Source organism: Euwallacea fornicatus, chromosome 16, assembly GCF_040115645.1.
Source record: "Euwallacea fornicatus isolate EFF26 chromosome 16, ASM4011564v1, whole genome shotgun sequence".
Taxonomy (NCBI): Eukaryota; Metazoa; Arthropoda; class Insecta; order Coleoptera; family Curculionidae; genus Euwallacea; species Euwallacea fornicatus.
Genome location: NC_089556.1, coordinates 3,174,048 through 3,192,755, shown reverse-complemented (window position 1 = coordinate 3,192,755; position 18,708 = coordinate 3,174,048). Strand labels below are relative to the sequence as shown.

Sequence of the window (18,708 nt, the reverse complement as noted above, 5' to 3'; positions counted from 1 at the left end):
TAATTTTATTTTTTGCAAATGAGAATATTCACAGCAAATTCTCAAATTGTCCTCCATTTCGATCAGAACACAGTTGCAGCCATGCCAGAAAAGATCTACTTAAAATATCACTTAATATTATTGCTATCAGGCAATTATCGGGAACTTAGATACGGCTATATTTAGGGAAGGGGCAATGTTAACAAACGTTGTGGATTTTTGGATTCTGAACACGATGCCGTCGAGAAAATTGAGGCATTCCATATGAAATGAGCAAGTTATTGGGGTTTCAAGTCATGCAACTTCCGAGGCCTATATCGGTGGTTATGGAAATTGCTTTTTTTAAATTAAAACACGTCAAAACGTAGCTTATTAGGTCGTCTTGAAGTCCCATAAGACCTACTCCGACATCCGCGGCCATTAGGGTTCAGCACCGATTTCCATGAGACCTTGCAGCCATCAAAATATTCGATTTTTTCCTAATAACTGAGAAACGGTAAATTTTTGACATAGGACCCTTTACATAAACCGAACTTAAAAGTTGACGATAAATCTGAAAATGGCAGAAAATATGAAGTTTCATTTAAAGAGACGTGGCTGGGTGCTAGCACATTTTTGTGACGGACCCTGTACATTTGAAAATAATTTTCAAATTCGCGCTTCTTAACGATCCATAACTTTGATATGAAACATTTCCATCTAAAACTCATGTTTACTGAGATGTCGCACTTTGACACACTAATGGGCAACCCGGTATATTTAATACATAACATGAGCTAGAAGGCAAATGTATGTAAATTAAATAAGCCACTGGGTTAAATGATGCTCTCACGCTGCAAAGTTGGGAACAATAGTCTGGAATTTGGATTAGCAGCCGATGTTTCAGCACCTAATGGAAAGTCAGAAATTTAACTCCATATTCAATAACCACTGCTATTATGATTAGGCCAGTAATAGCGTTTTACCGTGTCTATATGTGAGCGATGACTGAGTTCTGGTTACTTAGCCTGTTTAATCGAATGAGGCAACAAATTATTAGTATGATCTTTGGAAGCCCTGTTATCGCAGTCATAGCCATTTGGACTCTGTCCAATTTTGAGGACTGGAAATCCAGGAAAAATTTATATCCACATTTCTCGACTATTTAAGCTCGGACTTGTGATGTTTCAGAACGCCCAATTCAAACTCTAAAAGTCATTTAATCGGAGGATAATAAAGAAGCGTGTTACTATTTCCGAAATTTCCCGATATCCGGTTTAATAAGGGCTTACAGTAAGCTTAGGAAAAAATTGAAAACATGTTCCTGCAAGGGCCGTAATGGCCGACGCAGCGCATTGTTGAGATCCAAACGGAGGCAGGAAGTTCCTGGTATGCACCGTGCTCCCTGGAAGGGCGGTTAATTCAGTTAAATTTTGGGTCGTTCATTTTAATCGGCTTAAACCCGACCACACACGACCTATTTCTAACAGTTTCCAAACATTTGTTTCAGTTATACCTTATTAAAGCTTTTCCGTATCGTAACTTGGCTTATTGCAATATCTGCCTGGCCATGTTCATGACATTTGAATTTATAATAGTGTTTCACAGCTGATAATTAACTATAGTGAGGGTAACTTGGCTTCAAAACCAATTAAAAGTTATTTTTAAAATTAAATTTTAAAGCTTTTAGTTTTGTGCTTCCCTAGCTTTCCTCGGTTGTATAATAATAACGAAAATTTGCTGAAACTTGCCATTAGTGAAAGTTTTCAAGTCGAGGCTCACGACAGGTATAAGATAAAAATGTCGTAGAAATTGAACTTGGTCTTAGGGTAAAAATAATTGCTACGCAGTAATGTTGACGCCTAACCACCTTCGAACAGGATATGGAGGAATAGGGAAGGAACGTGTTCCGTCACTGACTGTTGTGCAAAATCGCAGATATACGTGTTGAGTATATTCAGGAAAATTTGCAATTGAAATTTGTAAAACTCAAGTAACGGACATTTCCAGATAGCGTTTCCATTGTCAAAATTCCTTAAAAGGAACGTGCACCACCTCTGATCATTATGTGAAGTAAAGATGTGCGTGTCTCAGGAAAATTTGCAATTTAAATGAGCAAAAGCCAGAGGCGTAGCAAATCGGACAATATCAATTAGCTTTTGTTAAATCACAGAAACAGGTTTTTAAATTTTTGTCAATATTTAAAAATCCAAGGTATTCTGCCACTGACTATTATGCGAAATCGGGCTATACGTATCCATTCTCGATCTAAACGAGCAAAAGCCAGAGGCGTTCCTGACCACAAAAACTAACATTTTTAATTTTATATCACAATTCTAACAATTTATCCCATACAATGCGTTTTAGGTAAGTGTCCCTTATGTTACCTAGCAGAGCATAAGAACTTCAATTACTTTTAGAGCATTTTTTGACGATTTTGAAGCAACCTGGAACAACGACCAATTGTCCAAAATATCACGAGAAAGGGAGAGAAAGCAAGATTTCGAAACTAAGGACCTGGCGCTATCTTCTTACATAAGCCATCAAAGATCCAATTATCTACTATCGCATGTGGTAGGTTTTCATAGTTTCCATTGCGTTATTAATCGGGGGCAGCAACTCTCCATTGTAACCGTAAACCGTTGTAAGCTCTATTGAGTCAATATATCCTCTTATTTGACACAAACTCGTACATCATAGTTTCCATTAGTTGGGAAAAGTTCTCCGTACTCTTTGATCAACCAAATGAAGCTTACATCAAAGGGATTAAGTACGTATGGGATCGAGATGCGTAGGTTTTGAATTAGAAACGCCCGTAACATACAATCCATTATCGAACTGTCCTCAATTACAGTTTAAATCTGGACGTTTAACTTTGTGCGATGAAAGCGAAGGGATGTAGTTGTTAATTGCCTCCATTTTGACATACAATATTTCCAATAGAATAATGATTGGTTTCACTAACTCTAATACAATTTCGTCACGTCTCTGGTTAAAAGAAAAATAAGAAAAATTTATTTCTCTTTCGAATACATGATAGCATAAAGGGCCCTTTGAAAACTCGTTAAGATAACTGCCAAACAAACTATAGCATAACGTTTTTCCGGAGATCCGAAAACGCTCTTTGCATTGAAACATGGGTTTAGGGTACAAATAGGGGATATAAACGATATAGCGTCAATTAGGAAAATTCCTTTGCGTAGGATTTAAGGGTGATGTGCGAACAATTCTCTCAATTGCTGTTTACTATGCGATAAACACGATATGGGGATTACACAATGAAAAACCTTTATTATAATAAAGATTGCATTACTTCGATAGACAAACATAAAGGACCTATAACGTTATGAAGCATTAATCGGCAGCTGTGGGTCTTAAATGGGGAACAGAAGAAATTTCGTTTATCATTTTACCTTTAATTGTGTCACTTTTGATTAATCCGACTCCCATTTATTTTTCTATATTCCGACTTTACCCTCCTATTTCCGGATTTTAGCTCTTTATCTGACGTCTTTCGTATTTTACCTTTTTTGTCTTTACCGGAAGGCTTCATCCTACCTGGAAAATTGTGGAGCTCATCGGTTCATCTGGAAATGTCTGTTTATGCGAATATGTTGAATTAACCAACATCTGGTGACGAGAGTGAAGCCTTTGAGAGGAGACAGCTCTGGCAGCGGATTATTGGCGGCCTTGCGGAGAGCCTCACTTGCATTGCGTCGCAATAGTGCTATCAATTGAAATAAAGCCTGTTTTACATGCTTACTGATTACGAATAAATTTAAAACATGTTCGGATCTGGTCCTTTCAATTGTCCTGTTTTCATTCGATTTGTTTCATCTTTTAGCAAATATTATTTTCTGTAAAAAAATATATCAAAATATGTATACCCGTATGAATTCTATGCACGTTCATTTCATACAAAGACCGCTGCTACACATGACAGTACTGCACAAAAAAGTACTTAAAAGTTTAGTCGCTCCCATTTCCACGATTATCTGCTCCACAGTACGACCCGTACCATACAGCATGGATATGCTGAAATCAAACCTTGAATCAGACGTTTCCCATTTTTTGGTGACAAAAAGTACCACGTACTATACATCACGATTATTCTTAATCCAAAAAAATTTAAGTTATCCTAATCAAGTTTTAACTTTAGCATATCAGCTCTATCTCGTACGTGTAACACCGCTGAGCCACATATCGCTGAACCTGAAGCTACTTGGTTCTTACTTGCTTTAGTAAATTTCGAATGCGAGCCACTGGTTTCGCGAAGACTGATAAGTAGTATTTCCACATAAACTGGAAAAAAAGCCCTTCTAAAGGACTTAATGGTAATACGTGAATAATATTATCCATAACGTTTTATTAGATAAACACAATGCGATCGAACAATGAAAAACTTTCGTCAAAACAAGAAATATGTCAGTTACCTATGAGGATAAAAGACCCAATAACTTCCAGAATAAAGCCACGAGGATAGTAAATGAAGCATTAAAAATCATGTGGATTACGTGGGACTTTCTCCACAGTTTACCGTCTTTTCAGAAGCTATTAAAAATTAATAGCTCTTTATGGCTAGATTTTATACATTTCATAAGCATGTTCCATGAGAGAAAATTGAAAACGTAATTTTGTTCTCTGTAATGCAAAATTTAATTGATGCTCCGCATAGTTTTATTGTTTTTCAAGCAGTTTCTTGCACTACTTTCAGGTCTGGAAGGCACCGACAGTACCACCCTGCAGCGCAATAACACCTTCACAACCTACATAACTCTAAATAGGAAAAATCGGACTTCAACCTATCAGAACGTACCTAGATCTGCATCTTCGGTTCGACGAAGCCAGAATTCTAATGGAACCAGATGTAATGGAAAGAACAAGTATCTCAAGCAAGATGTGGCTGACGAGCCTATATAAGTATCCAATTTTTGAAATTATTCTTTGTTTTGGTTTAAAAAGGCTTATTAACGAAGGCATTTTTGATTAATTTGAAGACTGATTTAGTTCAATATGTTTATTGATAATTTCCTGGAAAAGACGGTTATGTAATGTTACAGTGTAAATAAGAAATTGTATATTAAACTATGATCTGTGTAAAGAATAAGCAAGATAATTTAAGAACCAGGGGAAAAATACTATTATCGATCTAGAAAATTATATTAAGTGGTAGTACCTACTCGTGGTTTACATTTTTTTTTCAGCTTCTCTAAAACAATACGATATACTGGCATATCGAAGGTGTTTTCTGTTTGTACAAATAAGTAGATTAATTCTCGAAATATATTAAATTTTTGGTAAATTTTCCTCGCTTGTTGTCGGAGAACCAACAAGATCGAACCCTAACATGGAACCCTAAAGATTACAGAAAGATTTCGGAATCTATTTTTAAGCAGGCTGCATTTAACGTCTGAGAATTGTTTTCCTATCATTTGCACGGGACGAAAACTTCAATTTTTTAATTAAACCAGAAAGGTATTTAAAATGGGCCATTTTGCGCCTTTCTCAGAACACCACAACGATACAGCGCTAATCTTAAAAGCGCACGTGTGTTAACTTTGTTGTCTTCTATAAGTTCACTTAAAATTTCCGCCCGACAAAAAAAGTTAAAAAGAGATCGACGTTGCGTGCAAAGTTTTTTTGATGCTACTTCGCTTTGCGCGCGGTAAAGGTTTATTTTCACACGCGCGCCCCATTCGACCCGGAAATCCGTGCGGTAAAACTACTTTACCAAAAGCCGGCAGGAAAAGATTTTCGCCTCACGCACAAGGAAACGGCATATGTCAGTCCAAAAGTATTGCTACAAGCTAACCCTACATAACCTGAATTTTTAACAGGTGCCTTGCGAGATGAATCTCGATTAGCATTTGAGCGAAGAAAAGTATCACTTTTACACTTTTGAGGGAAATAAACTATTTAGCATCCAAATTAACTTATTCGTAGTTTTTCCAGGAGTACTGCCATCCTCAAATCTCAACCTGGCGAAATAATTAGGTCAGCATTCCTTCTTGACTAATCTGCGAGCGTGTTCCACAAGATGGTTCAAACATTACCAAAGACAAACACAAACTAACGTCGATTAACTCGCTTTTACTTCAACACGGTAAAACCAATAGTATAATATCTTGTAAGATATTCGCACAATTTTGACAATGAAATGAAGATATGTATTAAAGATTAAGTGAGTTTTAGCTTAAATTACTCCGCCTCTAAACGCCTACTTCTTCTTTCTCTTGAGTGGGGGGTCTAATTCACACATTCGCCTCAAAAACGCTAAAAAGTTGCACAATCAAAAGACTCATTTGCGTCTGTTGCATGACGGGACTTACGATCGTACTCAATTTGACCTTCGTCATCTTCTTCGTCCAGGCAGTCCTCAAAGAGCTCATCAACTTGTTCCTCAGTTAGTTTTTCTCCTATAAAATTACGTAATGACTGCTTGTTATGTACTACAGAGAAAAATAGCAACCTAAAGTCGACATCATGTGGGAAAGTTCTCCTAGCAACATGTGACCGTCTTCATTTTTGTCATACAGTTTCAAGCACTCAATGAAGTCCTCGTAGCAGCCCTCGTCCTTTCGCTCTTTCTTGAGCTGGATGACTACAGGTAATACTTCGTCCAGTTTTAACTGTTTCTCTCCTGGAAATTGGATTTAGAAAAAAATCGACTGAAGAATTACTCATATGCCTTGTTTCTTTGCAGCCCCTAATTTCTCCAAGGTGTCCAGACTAGGGTTGCAATTCATGGCCCTACAGACATTTCCCAAATCGGTTGAATCAATGAGCATTTCCTTGCCGCCGTAGACTTCCATGGCGAATTCCAGACCTAACAATAATGGTAATTAAACTTGAGACGATTTCTGAGGGTAGTTTACTTACACTCCATTTCTTTGGGCTTTAAAGTGTCGGTCTGGAACAGAATTACATGTTCCGAGTTAATTTTCTAAATAAATCGAAGAATAACATTTTTCATTTGCTTACCATAGCTGATAAGGTCCCGGTCCTCTCCGGTCCACTTTCACGCACAAATGAACTTTAAAGAGAGGCCTGGCTATCGATACTTGCAGGTTTTATATAGACCAAAGGCTAATTTAAAACCTAAGTGAAGATACCTTACATCGTTGGCATGTCGTGGCTTGATTGGAAAATACAGAGCGTACTAAAATGCGAACCAAATTGAGTTTTGAGTCCTGAAAAATCGTTTTATTTGCAAACTCTGTAAACTCTGCAATCTATCTCTCCATAAACGGTCCCTTTGATGAGTGAAAGTACCCTCGTCACGGTAATGTGTACCATGAAAGCCTTCCTGCCGCTTTATCGAAATGCTACAGAAAACAACGTTCCTCATTAATTTGGTGCTAACACTCTCTTAATAATGATTAATTATCTCCCTCGGTGTTTATTTAGGCCTGATGGTACAATAGTAGGCTCGCTTTTTAATTAAGGCTCTATTTTTCTATAAAAATCCTGCGATGAGAAACACAATATGACTGCAATAGTGGCATCCTGTAATTAGACATGGTGCACTGCCAAAAAATGTTATACAAATGGTTTTTGTTGTCGCCAATATCCAATATCTAATATGAATGATGGTGCGTTGTATGATGGTTCCTTGAAGCAAACGTTATTAGATGTGCCTCCATGATTCTATGTTTGACCATAGAAAATGTCCCGGATAAGGAGAGCAAAATGGGAGAAGTGTCGGTTAAACTAGACACTTAATTGGGAGAGAATTAGTTAGAAATAACCTAAGATTGTTAGTTTGAATTTTTATTACCCGAAAGGGCTGCGGCTTTGGGGATTCAGGTGAATGAGCCTCCTTGCCGCGCTGGAAAATTAGGTACTGGCATGGTCCCGCATCTCGGAAATTGCAGCTTTCGAAATTTGGGAAACAGGACCGTTGCGGCAAATTTTTTTGGAATCTCTAAGAGTTAATTCTGAATTTTTACTTCTGACTTCGATCCAACATCGGTCAAGAATAGTTGAGTTTAAAGTAATCTAAATGCACGTTAAGATATCAGGCTGACCTGGAGAAAAGCTTTGGAAAAGGAAAACTTTAAATTAAACATAAAAGAACGGGACTGATTTGTGACTTTTTTGGTTCAAGAAATGAATTAAATTCTTGAAGTAGCACTAAAGCTGAAAAACAGCAATTTCCTCCATTGTTCTCTTAATGCAAAATAATTACCATAATAAAGAGATTCTTTCATATGGAATTTCCTTTATTGTTTTTTTTTTTAATTCTCAGTTCGCATGAAGCTGTGCAAGTCGTATTGAGATCTGAAATTCGACTTCTCTACCAAATATCCCTGCGAAAAAAACTCGTTCTAGACCAATCACTTTTTTCAGCCAGGTGTCATTTCACAGGAAATTCAATGGTCTTCTCGATGGAAAAGAGATTTTGCCTTTAAAGAGTTAGTTTTGAAAAAATATCTGAATTCAGAGGTAAGAGCCAGATCTGGTCAAAACAAGATTAACGAATTTCTCCAACGAAGCCTTATTTGTGAGAGAATGTTACATGCTTTTTTCGATCAAAAGCATTGTTAAGGTGTTCCCTCGGTAAATGAAACACGACAAAGACACTTTGTTTTACGTAAAATGGACTGTATTTAATTTGCACTTATATCAAAATAATGAAAGTGTCTTGGTCTAAGTAGGAAGAGGGAGAATGCTTAATTGGGCGGGTTACACGATATGATTCGGATCACATCCCGTCACCGACGCAGCTTTCACCCGACAAGACAAAAGGAAGAGCAGAAAAGAGAGCGAAAATTGCTCCGATTATCCCTTAAGTACTAACCCCGAAGAATTCCAACCAGGGGCGCACCATCACCAAGAACCATTGTAAGCTATGGCTACATCGAATCCCATAACTTGTGGCCATCTGGGGAATATCTATACTTGTCGCTTTTCTGGGAATATTGCAGACCCAACAAATTGACCATCACAGCAATAGTCCCGATCGAGAAAGCTTTCTTGGACTAGTAACACATTCCCCAGCCAAAGCGTACCCTTGGCTTTGGCCTGATGGGCCATGTGGCCTGGCACCCAGATGGTATTCTCCGAATAAGTATCGCAGCACATGGGCGTAACTTAAGGGATAAAATGCAAATGCATGATAAACCCAACATTAACAACAATAAAAAATAAAAGAAACAAAAGCCAATAACTTTGAGTCCCTAACAAGCATATTAATTTTTATTAAACTTCGAATTTTGCAATGGGACATCCTGTATACTATTCTTGCATTATTCGAGCTTCTTTATGCTGATGGAAAAGAATGTTGCGGTAATATCTCTAACCGTTTCCACTCCAACGCATATGCTGTGTTCTATAAAGATAATATGTAAGGCACGGAATTCACCTCAATTTTAGTATGTAAGAGGTTTGAAATTGTAGTAAATTCCTTGTGTTACCCATCCGCCCAATCCGTTTGAATCAAAACGGTTAAAGGTAAAGCCACGAAATCCCTCACTTTTTAAATCAGCACGAAACGGCCCATCTCATACAGGAACAAAATACCGCATGTTCTATTGCAAATATGCAAATTAACATACCAAATTGGCCATTTTCACATGCTGCAACTTAAAAGTCTTGGCAGGAGAATTAAAGAAGGAATCGAACAGAGAATTTTTGAACCAAACAGTTCTGAAGAAAACTCGTTCATCTGAGTAGAATGCTCATTAATTGCCAGTAGCTATGAGGAATTTCCTGAGATTTCTTTGAGCGAATAGGTCAGGAGCTTTTTATAAGTACTTTCTGGGACATAGATAAATATAGTATATTTCAATGCCAGTGTTTTGTATAGTATATCTAAGAAGTTATTAATAATTTTTCTATTTTCATGTTATTAACCGGTTGTGCGCTACACACAGTCTGTGCAAATAACATACCCATTATTAGTGAGATCAAATGACAATTTATCGTTCTTTTGCAATCAAAAATATTTTACACTTATAAGAAGACATTACAAAATATCACCATCAGAATCGATTTTTATCAGAAAATTGATCCCTAAACAAAATCTGTTCTAGCTCCCCGATCGTACACCTCAGATGGAGCATTTTCTGGCGCAAACGGTCTTTAGGGTCTGGAATCTGAATTATCACAGTGTCACCCATTGTCTGTCGATTCTCCTGAACCTGGCTCCATACGGTCTGCCACAACCTGTACTTATCGAGAAACTTGGTGTTATTCAGCACTTTGCAGAACTCTTTCTTATCTGCAAAGCCATTAATTAAAATCTCTTATTATTTGCTAGAAACAGACTTACACTGGGCATTCCTGGACTCAGTCATATTCTCCCTGTTTGGATGATCGTCGCTGGAGTCGATCTTGAGAGACACTGAAGAGTCTTCAGGCCAATTCATTAACTGCAGATTGATGTACGGCAGCTCGATGGAAGGGGCTTCGATTTTCAGTTAAAAATACACAAAATATTATTTTTAGAAAATTCGTTTTGAAAAGACATAAATCACGCGTTTCCATTTTGGTGCCTGGTCCTTGTAGTAGTGTTAACGAGCTTTGAAAATGGAGATTTAGTAATAAATAAGTAAATATTTAGTAGTAAATCCTCATTTCCTTTCCAGTGCACTTTTTTTATAGAGATCTCAGACAATCAAAGAAAATGAGAAAGGCGGAAATTGTTTTTGAGATACAAAATACCTGACGTTCTTCGATATCTTGTAATGAAGGTTGGTTGTGTCATTTCCTTCTCAGTTTCGTCCTCCTTAATTGGGTCCTCAGAAGCCACACTACCGCTCGCATCTCTGCCCTTTCGTCCCTCTTTATCATCCAATACTTCCAAATTGACGGTCTTTGTCAGATTCTTCGATAGCTCATCCAGAATAGACTGAATATCGTCCTCATATCTGCACAAGTCTTCAAGAGTCTATTTTAATCCCAAATACTTACATTACCTCTTGGTAATCTCAGGGGATTTCTCCCAACCCTTCTTCATGTACTTCAAAGTCTCCTCAAACAAAAACACCACTCGGTTCTTTAGGTCTCTTCCAGAGACTAGTACCTCTTCGCCCCATTTCCATAAGGTTTCACTGGGCCCTCTGGAAGACTCTGAAGAAGAGCAGTGATTAGGCTCACATTCTTTTTCAGCTGACAGTTTGTAGGGGTTCCTAGTAGGGGCTGGATTGACATAGTATTTGCTGTTTGGTTTTGAGGGCGGAGCGCGGTACTCATTGTCGCGCTGTGACTGCACATGTGAAGAAACGTTAATAAATGTGTTGGCTGATGATGATCAGTACCGATTGTCTTGCAGAGGTATATTGGGTTAACTTCGAGAAGTGATTCACCAGTTTGGTGATAATTTTTCGGAAATAGTCTTTGGAGACTGTCTTCTTTTCCTGCAGCAACAACCTCTTTTCCAATTCATCTATCCTCATCGACAGCAGCTTAAAGAGAGTTTCATACTCCTCATGCGAGTTATCACCAGGTAGCATTTCCTCAAGATTTTTAAATCCGACCTGAAATATGCGCTTAAAGACTCATTAAGATTATCTGACTTTTGCCATACGGATTTCTTCCTCAACAATCGCTTAAATTTAGATTCCTGTTCCTCCACAAGATTCGGCATGGAATCAGTGGCAAAGGGCTTCTTTAGGGAATCCGTGAGGACACCTACAATGGCACAATTCTGACATAGGCAGGGCTGATTCATTTTGGATCCTTGATCTTCCTGTCCAACATTATGGCAATCAAACATGGTCCGGATGTTCTTGTAGGTTTTCAAGGATGTAAAAATATGCTGCACTTTTGTGATTGGGGGTTCTTTGCAGCTATACTGGGGTACTTCCTGCAAGAAATAGTAATGCAGGATTTATACAACCCATCAGTATTGACTGTCTTCTAATTTTCTTTTTAACTGTTCAGGCCTCTCTATGATACCAACAAATCCATTTATAATACGTTGAAAGCACCACTCTATATGACTTATCAACTAAGTACTGGACATACCTGATTTAGTGAAGTTCTATGCATACGTTTGGACTTTCTATCCTCTCTATGCCCTTTTTCTGTGTTTTTTTTCTCAGATCCGCTTTCCCCGAACAGTTTCTGCATCACAACCCTCTTATCACTATTATCAAGCCGCATTGTGCCGATCAGCCTCTTCACTTGCTCAGTTTTGAGCGTTTGAGTGTTGATTGAGTAACTGCCAATGCCTTTTGGTTCGATGATTGTAACATTCAGACTAGATGGGCATTCTGCAGGGTTTCGTATGGTACTGCGAACCTATCGTAAGAATTAGGGGGATTTTGGAAAGTTGAATTAGCACAAACCTCTTCATCAATTTCCCCTTCGAAGTCGAGATTTTTGGAGGACCCAGAATCGATTTTGCTCACATTGGTGTAATGCGACTTCTGACATCTCAGGCGATCGTCGATGCGCAGTTCAAATTTAGGTTTTTGCATTTTCACCTCTTCTTCGGCAAATCATTCCGAAGAACCCAAGCTGAAGTGAATTCAGAATTTTGATATTAGCAACTTCGCTGTCGGATTTGTCACAATGGGTCTGGTGACCAGCCACCCATGGCGTTATTGTTGTCTCAGGCTGCAACAAATTCACTTTATTTGACGTTTTTATTGAGAAAATTCGGAAATGTCTGCTGCGACTTATGAAACCGTCGGCACTGGAGATGAAAGCTTGAATATAAGGACAAAAGATGAAGAGGCTGCGAAGACTTTAACGAGAGGTATAATTCTGGAAATCCTGGATAACGCTATTGATATTGTCGACAACGATGTGGAAAGTTCGGCAGATCAGATTAAACATGATCCCGTAAAGAATAAACCTTCACCTTCCATAAGAGGTACAGCTCCTCCACATCAATTCAATATCCGCGTTAGCTTTAACAATCTTTCAGGCAGTGAAGTTCAAAGAAGTAATGAAGTTCTCGAAGGTCAAGAACCAGTATGCAATTTTACCAGAGTTGACAAGAAAAACCGATTAACAGTCCTAGTGAAAAACTCCAAGCAAGTTGTTGCCAAAATGATTTCAAGTAAGAGTAAATCAGGCATTCGTGAAGAAATGAAAGAGGAAGAGAAATTAATTGAGGTCATAGAGCTGTTGAGTAATCCTCCTTCGAGCTTATCTCATTTTGCTTGTAGGTGATCAATATAGACTGCGCCGACGATAAGGCCTTTACGTGTCCTCGCAAATGGCCTTCAGAAGAGGTTCTCTTATCCGAACAAGATACCGGTGACATCATGGAACATCTCTCTGAAGAACATATGTATGAAGTGAATTTAGATCCCTCAATAGAAGACTCGGTTGAAGATAAGAAGGTCACCACTTTCAAAAGGAAAAGATGGGATGTAGGTCGGAGAATTGCGGGTTTCTGTAGAAAAATTAAGAAAGGAAATCATGATGACTCAGGGTCAAGGAGTCAACAAGATGCAGCTCAGAGCGAACTGAAAGAGACACACATAAATGTAGGTGGACGCAGCACCCAAATGTGCTGTGTCTTATGAAATAGTGATAAAATATGAAAAGAATGAAACTGTTGTTGGTTATTTTCACATTATATTATATGACAATAAAGAATAATAATAAGTAAAACATAAGATAAAATTTTAATAAAAAGACAACAAAAGAGTTGAACAGAACGACATTTTAAAGATCCAAGTACATGTTTGGTGGTACCTATGTAGCTGACAAAAGAATTCCTCGGTTGGTGTTTACTTCTGGTGAGTACCTGGTGGATGGTGAGTGTTCGAGATATCATTGGCCAGTTTGCAACAGCACATGCTCATCAGGTAACTATAAAGACAGTTTTATTAGCCCAAAATCCTTAATTAAAATGGCAGAGCTTGTAAGGGGCGCAAAGCGGATTAGAGTAATCTTTGCTTGGCATAAAAAACTGTTTAGCATCGAGCAGCAATAGCGTCATTCATTCAGCAGCAAAGCTATTTATACATTGAATGATCGGAACCACTACTTACTTAAAATACAAAAATAACTAAAACTAGCTTCTTACGCCATCATCTTTTTAAGGAATGCTGAAAATATTAGAGAAAAATCTATAGCTACTACTGGATTTATATGGAATTTAAAAAAGTGGTGCATTAATACTCTACGAGAAAAAATTCAGGGAAAAGTCAAGGGCAAACTGTCATCAATTGAAACTTACGTTCGTAAGGGATGAAACCTTCTTCGTCTTCTTTGTCCATGCAGTCGGCTAAAACTTGGTCAGTTTCAGCATCTGTTAACCTTTCACCTGTAATTTGCATAGTTAATTCTAGCAGCAAATTCCTTGTTCTAGTACCTCACCAAGAGAAAGCAGGGTATGTGCAAGTTCCGCAGACATCATTGTGCCGTTTTCTTCTTTGTCGTAGAGTTTCAGGCACTCGAGGAAGTCTTCAAAGTTACCCTGCTCTTTGTCTTTCTTTACCTGGCTGAAGATCGGGAGGAATTCGTCAACTTTCAGTTTCTTCTCATCTGTAAGAAAAGGGCAATTGATTTAAGGATTGGATAGAATTAAGAGGGGACGTACTCTTCTTTTTGGTTCCTCCAAGTTTTTCAATTGTGGCTAGAGTGGGGTTCAGGTTCAGAGCACGGAGCATGTCGCCGAGGTTGACGGCATCAACTGTGCCATTTCCCTCGAAGTCGTATATGGAGAAGACGAAGTTCGCCCCTGAGAAAAGACGATTGAAAATGTCATTTTAAAGGTAGGGGATCAATAGAGAATCCCTATTTTACTTGGGGGCCAATTGAGAGAAGATATAAATCACGATTTCAAGTTTATTCACTTCGATTAAAAGTTTGCAAAATTTTAAACAATAAATTAATTTAAGGTCACGTTTTCAATCACTCGTTATACTTTGTCGTTAGGTTAAACACCTTGATCATTGCTTTGATAAAACGGATCCAATGCAATTCTCAGAGTCTACGTAAAATACCTTCAAGCTAAACTTAACAGCGTATGCGTAATGTGGCCCTAGGATAAAACAGTTGCAGTTCTCTCAAATTTAGCGTTGACATTCAGTCCAGGGCAATTATTCTTGCGTTTCCATGGAATATGCTCGTGACAAATTTACTCCCAGTTCAATAATTAGATATTCGTTTTTACATTTAAGAAACGCCTTCAAAAGAAGAAAAAGATGCTTCAGATGGAAATGGAGAAATTGGCCAATGCTCTGTTCTGATTTCTCAGTTTCTATGGAAATGATTGACACTTCATTAAGCGTTATTACTTATGGATGCCAGTGCACAGACATCCAATAAGGTCTGGAATCTATGTAAGCTAAAAACTGCGGGTTTATTATAATTAAATTTTAACTGGAATTTAAGAGAATTCGATCATCATCATTAATGCAACTCTCGTATTTTGAGTGAACATGTGACGTCTCGCTCTGTACTGATTTAAAAAATTGAGATGGCACGATTGATCACGCAAATCTACAAGTTTTATTCTCAGACGAGACGAATTTGTGCTGCTATTTTAACCCAAGGAATATCACCCTAGACTTGTTACTTATTCCTGATAGTGAAGAAATCGAACAATGCTCCGTTCTGATTTCGTTTTTCTATGGAAGTTATCTTGGTGGCAAGGTAACCGGGAGGTTCAAAAACCGGGTCTCAAGGTAATCAGGTATTGCAAAATGTTATTCCGAGAGTGCTAGAGCAAGTTCTATATTCAAAAAATTGAAAACGGTGCTCAATCTTCTCTTTACATCTCCTAGAGTTCACCATATATTTTCCAATTTAAGGATCTGCCCTTAAGGGCGTATGCGATATAATATCTCGGTGAGTTGGAGAATAAAACTACTAGAAAAATAGACCAAAACGATCACCCAATAAATTGTGGAAATCAGTTGGGGCGTCATGTCGGGTGTGCCTCTAATATGCCTCAAATTGAAGAATTGACATTTAGGCGCCCTCCTCTCAAATCAGGCCTTAGTAAGTCTAAGACAACCAGAGGGTAAAAGGATATTTAATTTCGAAAAAAGGCATAATTCAGATTTAAATCGATTTACTGCCAATGCAGATGAAAATTGTGCGGCCAAAGTTGAACGGAAACAGCGCAAAAACAAAATTTCGAGTTTCCCGGGAATTTAGAGAAAACATGCGGAAATGTCCGAATTGAAAACGTATTTTTGTTTGGAGACGAAGACGAAAATATGAGATAAAACCTGTATATGAGAAGAAAATTATAGATTATGAAGCAAAAATAACTAAGAAATTTCCCTTTAACTTCAAGTGCGTACACATAGGTGCTTAATATTGTCCGATAATGCGAAGTTCAATAATCAACTTAAAATCATTTGTGGACAGCCTGTACAAAAAGGGTCTGGCGCTATCGGTAGGGAGCAAATGATATCGATGAGAGCAATTTAAAAAAAAATCGATAATCAAAATTCCGTATATCTTTAACCAACTAAATGATTTATCTCTGGAACTCTGAAACTGGAAAACTCCAAAATAATTAAATTTCATGGCTCTACAATCTGGGTTACTATGACGAATCCCAAAACAAATCCTCGTGCCAAAATCTATTCTCAGCCGAGTTTTCTTTCCCTGTCTATTTTTAATCCCAGCAGCCGACTCATTCGCGCTCAAAGGTATCCTTATATGAACTGTGGAGTTCGTAGTTTTAGCTCCTGGACTCTCTCAGGTTATATTCCAGCAATTAACCTGAACTTGACCTTTGCGCATTATTATCAAAGATTATTGAACATCTCTCAAGACCAATTAAGTTTTTTGGATACTCACTTTCGACGTCTCTAGCGCTCAAGTCTGCCTAAAAAAAAAAGAAAAATGCCAAATTAGTACTGATCCAGAGAAATAGGAAGGTTTGCCAAGCACATTGAGACCTAGTAGGTGAAAGTACTGGGAACTTCACCCGAAAGATAATCAGACTGTTTCTAGGAGAGTTATTTTTCAGGCAAAGTTACTTAGAATTGACTTTTCAGCACTTTTCAACAAATATTTTTATGTAACTCGTTACGACTGTGTCTTTGGAGGAATGCTGTTAAGCTCTTAGTGCCATAGCTGCTACTTCAACTGCGGCCTAAAAGCACCCTTATAAGCGGCAGATTGAATGCGTTTTAACAGCGGAAACGTAACAAACAGTTCTTGAAAATGTTCCAATAATCAAAGGTGGTTGAGAATTTAAAAAAAAAAGAGAAAAAAACGAGAGAAAAAAAGGAATTTAGAGCGGGACTGTTTCATAAACAGGCCTTTGGAGCATTTCAGAATTCAAATTGATCTGTTACGTAACACTTCTAACTCTCGATCGACATTAAAATAAATTGAATTGGGTGCAAAAACACAAAAAGCACAAAACGAAAAAAAGACCAACACAAGGACTGTAGAGGTACTATTACGCACATAATTAAAACATATAAGACAAGGACAGACATGAACATAGACGCCACCCAACATAGACCAATATAAAAGTGAATACCTAAGTACCTCCGAACCTGCGATATCTCAAAAACGCTCTCAAAAAAAGAGGAGAGCACTTTTCAAAAATTTTAGTTATATTAGAACGGGCAGTACTATTTTCGACTTGTAGACTTTTCTCTTCCAATACTTGACCGCCTTGACGTAAACGGGTTCTCCGATGGTGATCTTTGGCAAGGGAACTTGGGGGCTAGTGAAACTCGATGAAGGCGCTTCATCAACTTCAGCGGCCACTCTTTTAATGAACTCTTGAAGGTCATTGGAGATATCCACTACGGACTCTTTGCGCTCCAACAGTTCGGTGTAAGTGGCCATATTTGTTCAAGTAATCACTTAGTCACTGTGTTTATGTATATTGGACTGGAAACGCGGTACTGGTGGAAGTTAATTGCCGACAAGTGACCAGAGATATTGTTGGCATTGAATCTGGGCCCGGGACAGTAAATAATATTTAATGAGACAATTTAATGGGGCTAAAACTGGACACCGTATGTCTTTTTTATTGGGTGCCGCTGACCATTGGCTGCAGACATGTAGAATGTTGGGAAAACGTTCATGAAAATTGAAGTTAAATTTATCAATTACACTAACTGAGAGATAGAATTCGGGCCGTCGACGCTATTTTAGGAACGGTTCGCCTGGATTAAGTAACATCTCGAAAGTTGCATTATATAGCTCTTAGGGCAAGTCGCAATCGAAAGCTTTTTAAAGGGAAAAGGGTGGATATATGTGAGGACTTACCATTGTATGTGATGTGCTGGTGCTTTCTGCCACTAACAACCAGAAGTGGAGCCGTAAGTAACGAAAATAGAGTTTTATGGGGCAGATGGCGCTGCAACGACTCTTGGCCTGAAACTGAAACCGACTCGTCGCGACGCTTTTTGCGGCGTTGGCAGCGTCGGTCTGAATTTACAGATCCGTACTTCACCCAATACTAACCATAAAAGGGCGTCTTTGCAATGCCAATTTTAGCCCTGAGGCGCATACTACAAAGAAGAACGTCAGTTTTATTTTTTGGAAATTAGGTATATTCTCTAGTATAGCGGTAGGAGGTAATATGTTGATGGAAATGGAACGTGCAAGGTCCGGTTCTGTGTTGCGGCAAAACTAAAATTAGTGGCATTCCTAAAAATATGTTGTTTCAACTGCTGAATTTTTTCAACAGTGGGGGAGAGCCACATTTTTGGTAATTATCTCTACAATGATGTGAGGTGAATCGCATTTAGAGAGAGACATATGGGTCACACAGGTAGTGACGATATACGTCTTGCATATGCAGAAAATTGCCAAACATTCATTTTTATGTAACCGCACGCAGGGGGAGATATTCAG

General features: G+C 38.2%; 5 protein-coding genes across 8 annotated transcripts in view; 2 read left to right on the top strand and 3 right to left on the bottom strand.

Moving 5' to 3' along the window:
- Window positions 1-5,133, top strand: part of LOC136343972 (RYamide receptor-like) — a 49,983-nt gene extending 44,850 nt beyond the window's left edge. For both annotated transcript variants that reach the window (XM_066290994.1, XM_066290993.1), the window contains one exon: window positions 4,673-5,133. In XM_066290994.1, the coding sequence (XP_066147091.1) occupies window positions 4,673-4,878 (206 nt within the window). In that variant the 3' untranslated portion in view covers window positions 4,879-5,133. The remainder of the gene's footprint in view (window positions 1-4,672) is intronic.
- Window positions 5,134-6,028: 895 nt separating this feature from the next.
- Window positions 6,029-7,064, bottom strand: LOC136343973 (myosin light chain alkali-like). Its single transcript, XM_066290995.1, has 6 exons — window positions 6,940-7,064; window positions 6,838-6,868; window positions 6,647-6,784; window positions 6,428-6,598; window positions 6,288-6,374; window positions 6,029-6,231 (listed from the first exon to the last, which is right to left on the bottom strand). Exons 1-6 carry the CDS (start codon window positions 6,940-6,942, stop codon window positions 6,176-6,178), a joined length of 486 nt encoding a protein of 161 aa, XP_066147092.1. The 5' UTR covers window positions 6,943-7,064; the 3' UTR covers window positions 6,029-6,175.
- Window positions 7,065-9,788: 2,724 nt separating this feature from the next.
- On the bottom strand, window positions 9,789-12,486 carry LOC136343885 (uncharacterized). Of its 2 annotated transcripts, none has more exons than XM_066290875.1 (8): window positions 12,252-12,485; window positions 11,929-12,204; window positions 11,489-11,767; window positions 11,220-11,438; window positions 10,878-11,167; window positions 10,624-10,829; window positions 10,232-10,366; window positions 9,789-10,180 (listed from the first exon to the last, which is right to left on the bottom strand). In XM_066290875.1, exons 1-8 carry the CDS (start codon window positions 12,381-12,383, stop codon window positions 9,942-9,944), a joined length of 1,776 nt encoding a protein of 591 aa, XP_066146972.1. In that variant the 5' UTR covers window positions 12,384-12,485; the 3' UTR covers window positions 9,789-9,941. The 2 variants fall into 2 exon arrangements, with proteins under 2 accessions (XP_066146972.1, XP_066146973.1); XM_066290876.1 differs by having other exon boundaries at window positions 10,040-10,180; window positions 10,228-10,366; window positions 12,252-12,486.
- Window positions 12,487-12,554: 68 nt separating this feature from the next.
- On the top strand, window positions 12,555-13,738 carry LOC136343921 (uncharacterized). Its single transcript, XM_066290929.1, has 3 exons — window positions 12,555-12,781; window positions 12,836-13,026; window positions 13,080-13,738. Exons 1-3 carry the CDS (start codon window positions 12,571-12,573, stop codon window positions 13,440-13,442), a joined length of 765 nt encoding a protein of 254 aa, XP_066147026.1. The 5' UTR covers window positions 12,555-12,570; the 3' UTR covers window positions 13,443-13,738.
- Mlc1 (Myosin light chain alkali) lies at window positions 13,475-18,258 on the bottom strand. 2 transcript variants are annotated; one of them, XM_066290930.1, is made up of 7 exons: window positions 18,118-18,257; window positions 16,684-16,711; window positions 14,465-14,605; window positions 14,242-14,409; window positions 14,102-14,188; window positions 13,914-13,970; window positions 13,475-13,731 (listed from the first exon to the last, which is right to left on the bottom strand). In XM_066290930.1, exons 1-6 carry the CDS (start codon window positions 18,118-18,120, stop codon window positions 13,945-13,947), a joined length of 453 nt encoding a protein of 150 aa, XP_066147027.1. In that variant the 5' UTR covers window positions 18,121-18,257; the 3' UTR covers window positions 13,475-13,731; window positions 13,914-13,944. The 2 variants fall into 2 exon arrangements, with proteins under 2 accessions (XP_066147027.1, XP_066147028.1); XM_066290931.1 differs by lacking the exon at window positions 13,914-13,970 and having other exon boundaries at window positions 18,118-18,258.
- Between the last annotated feature and the right edge of the window lie 450 nt (window positions 18,259-18,708).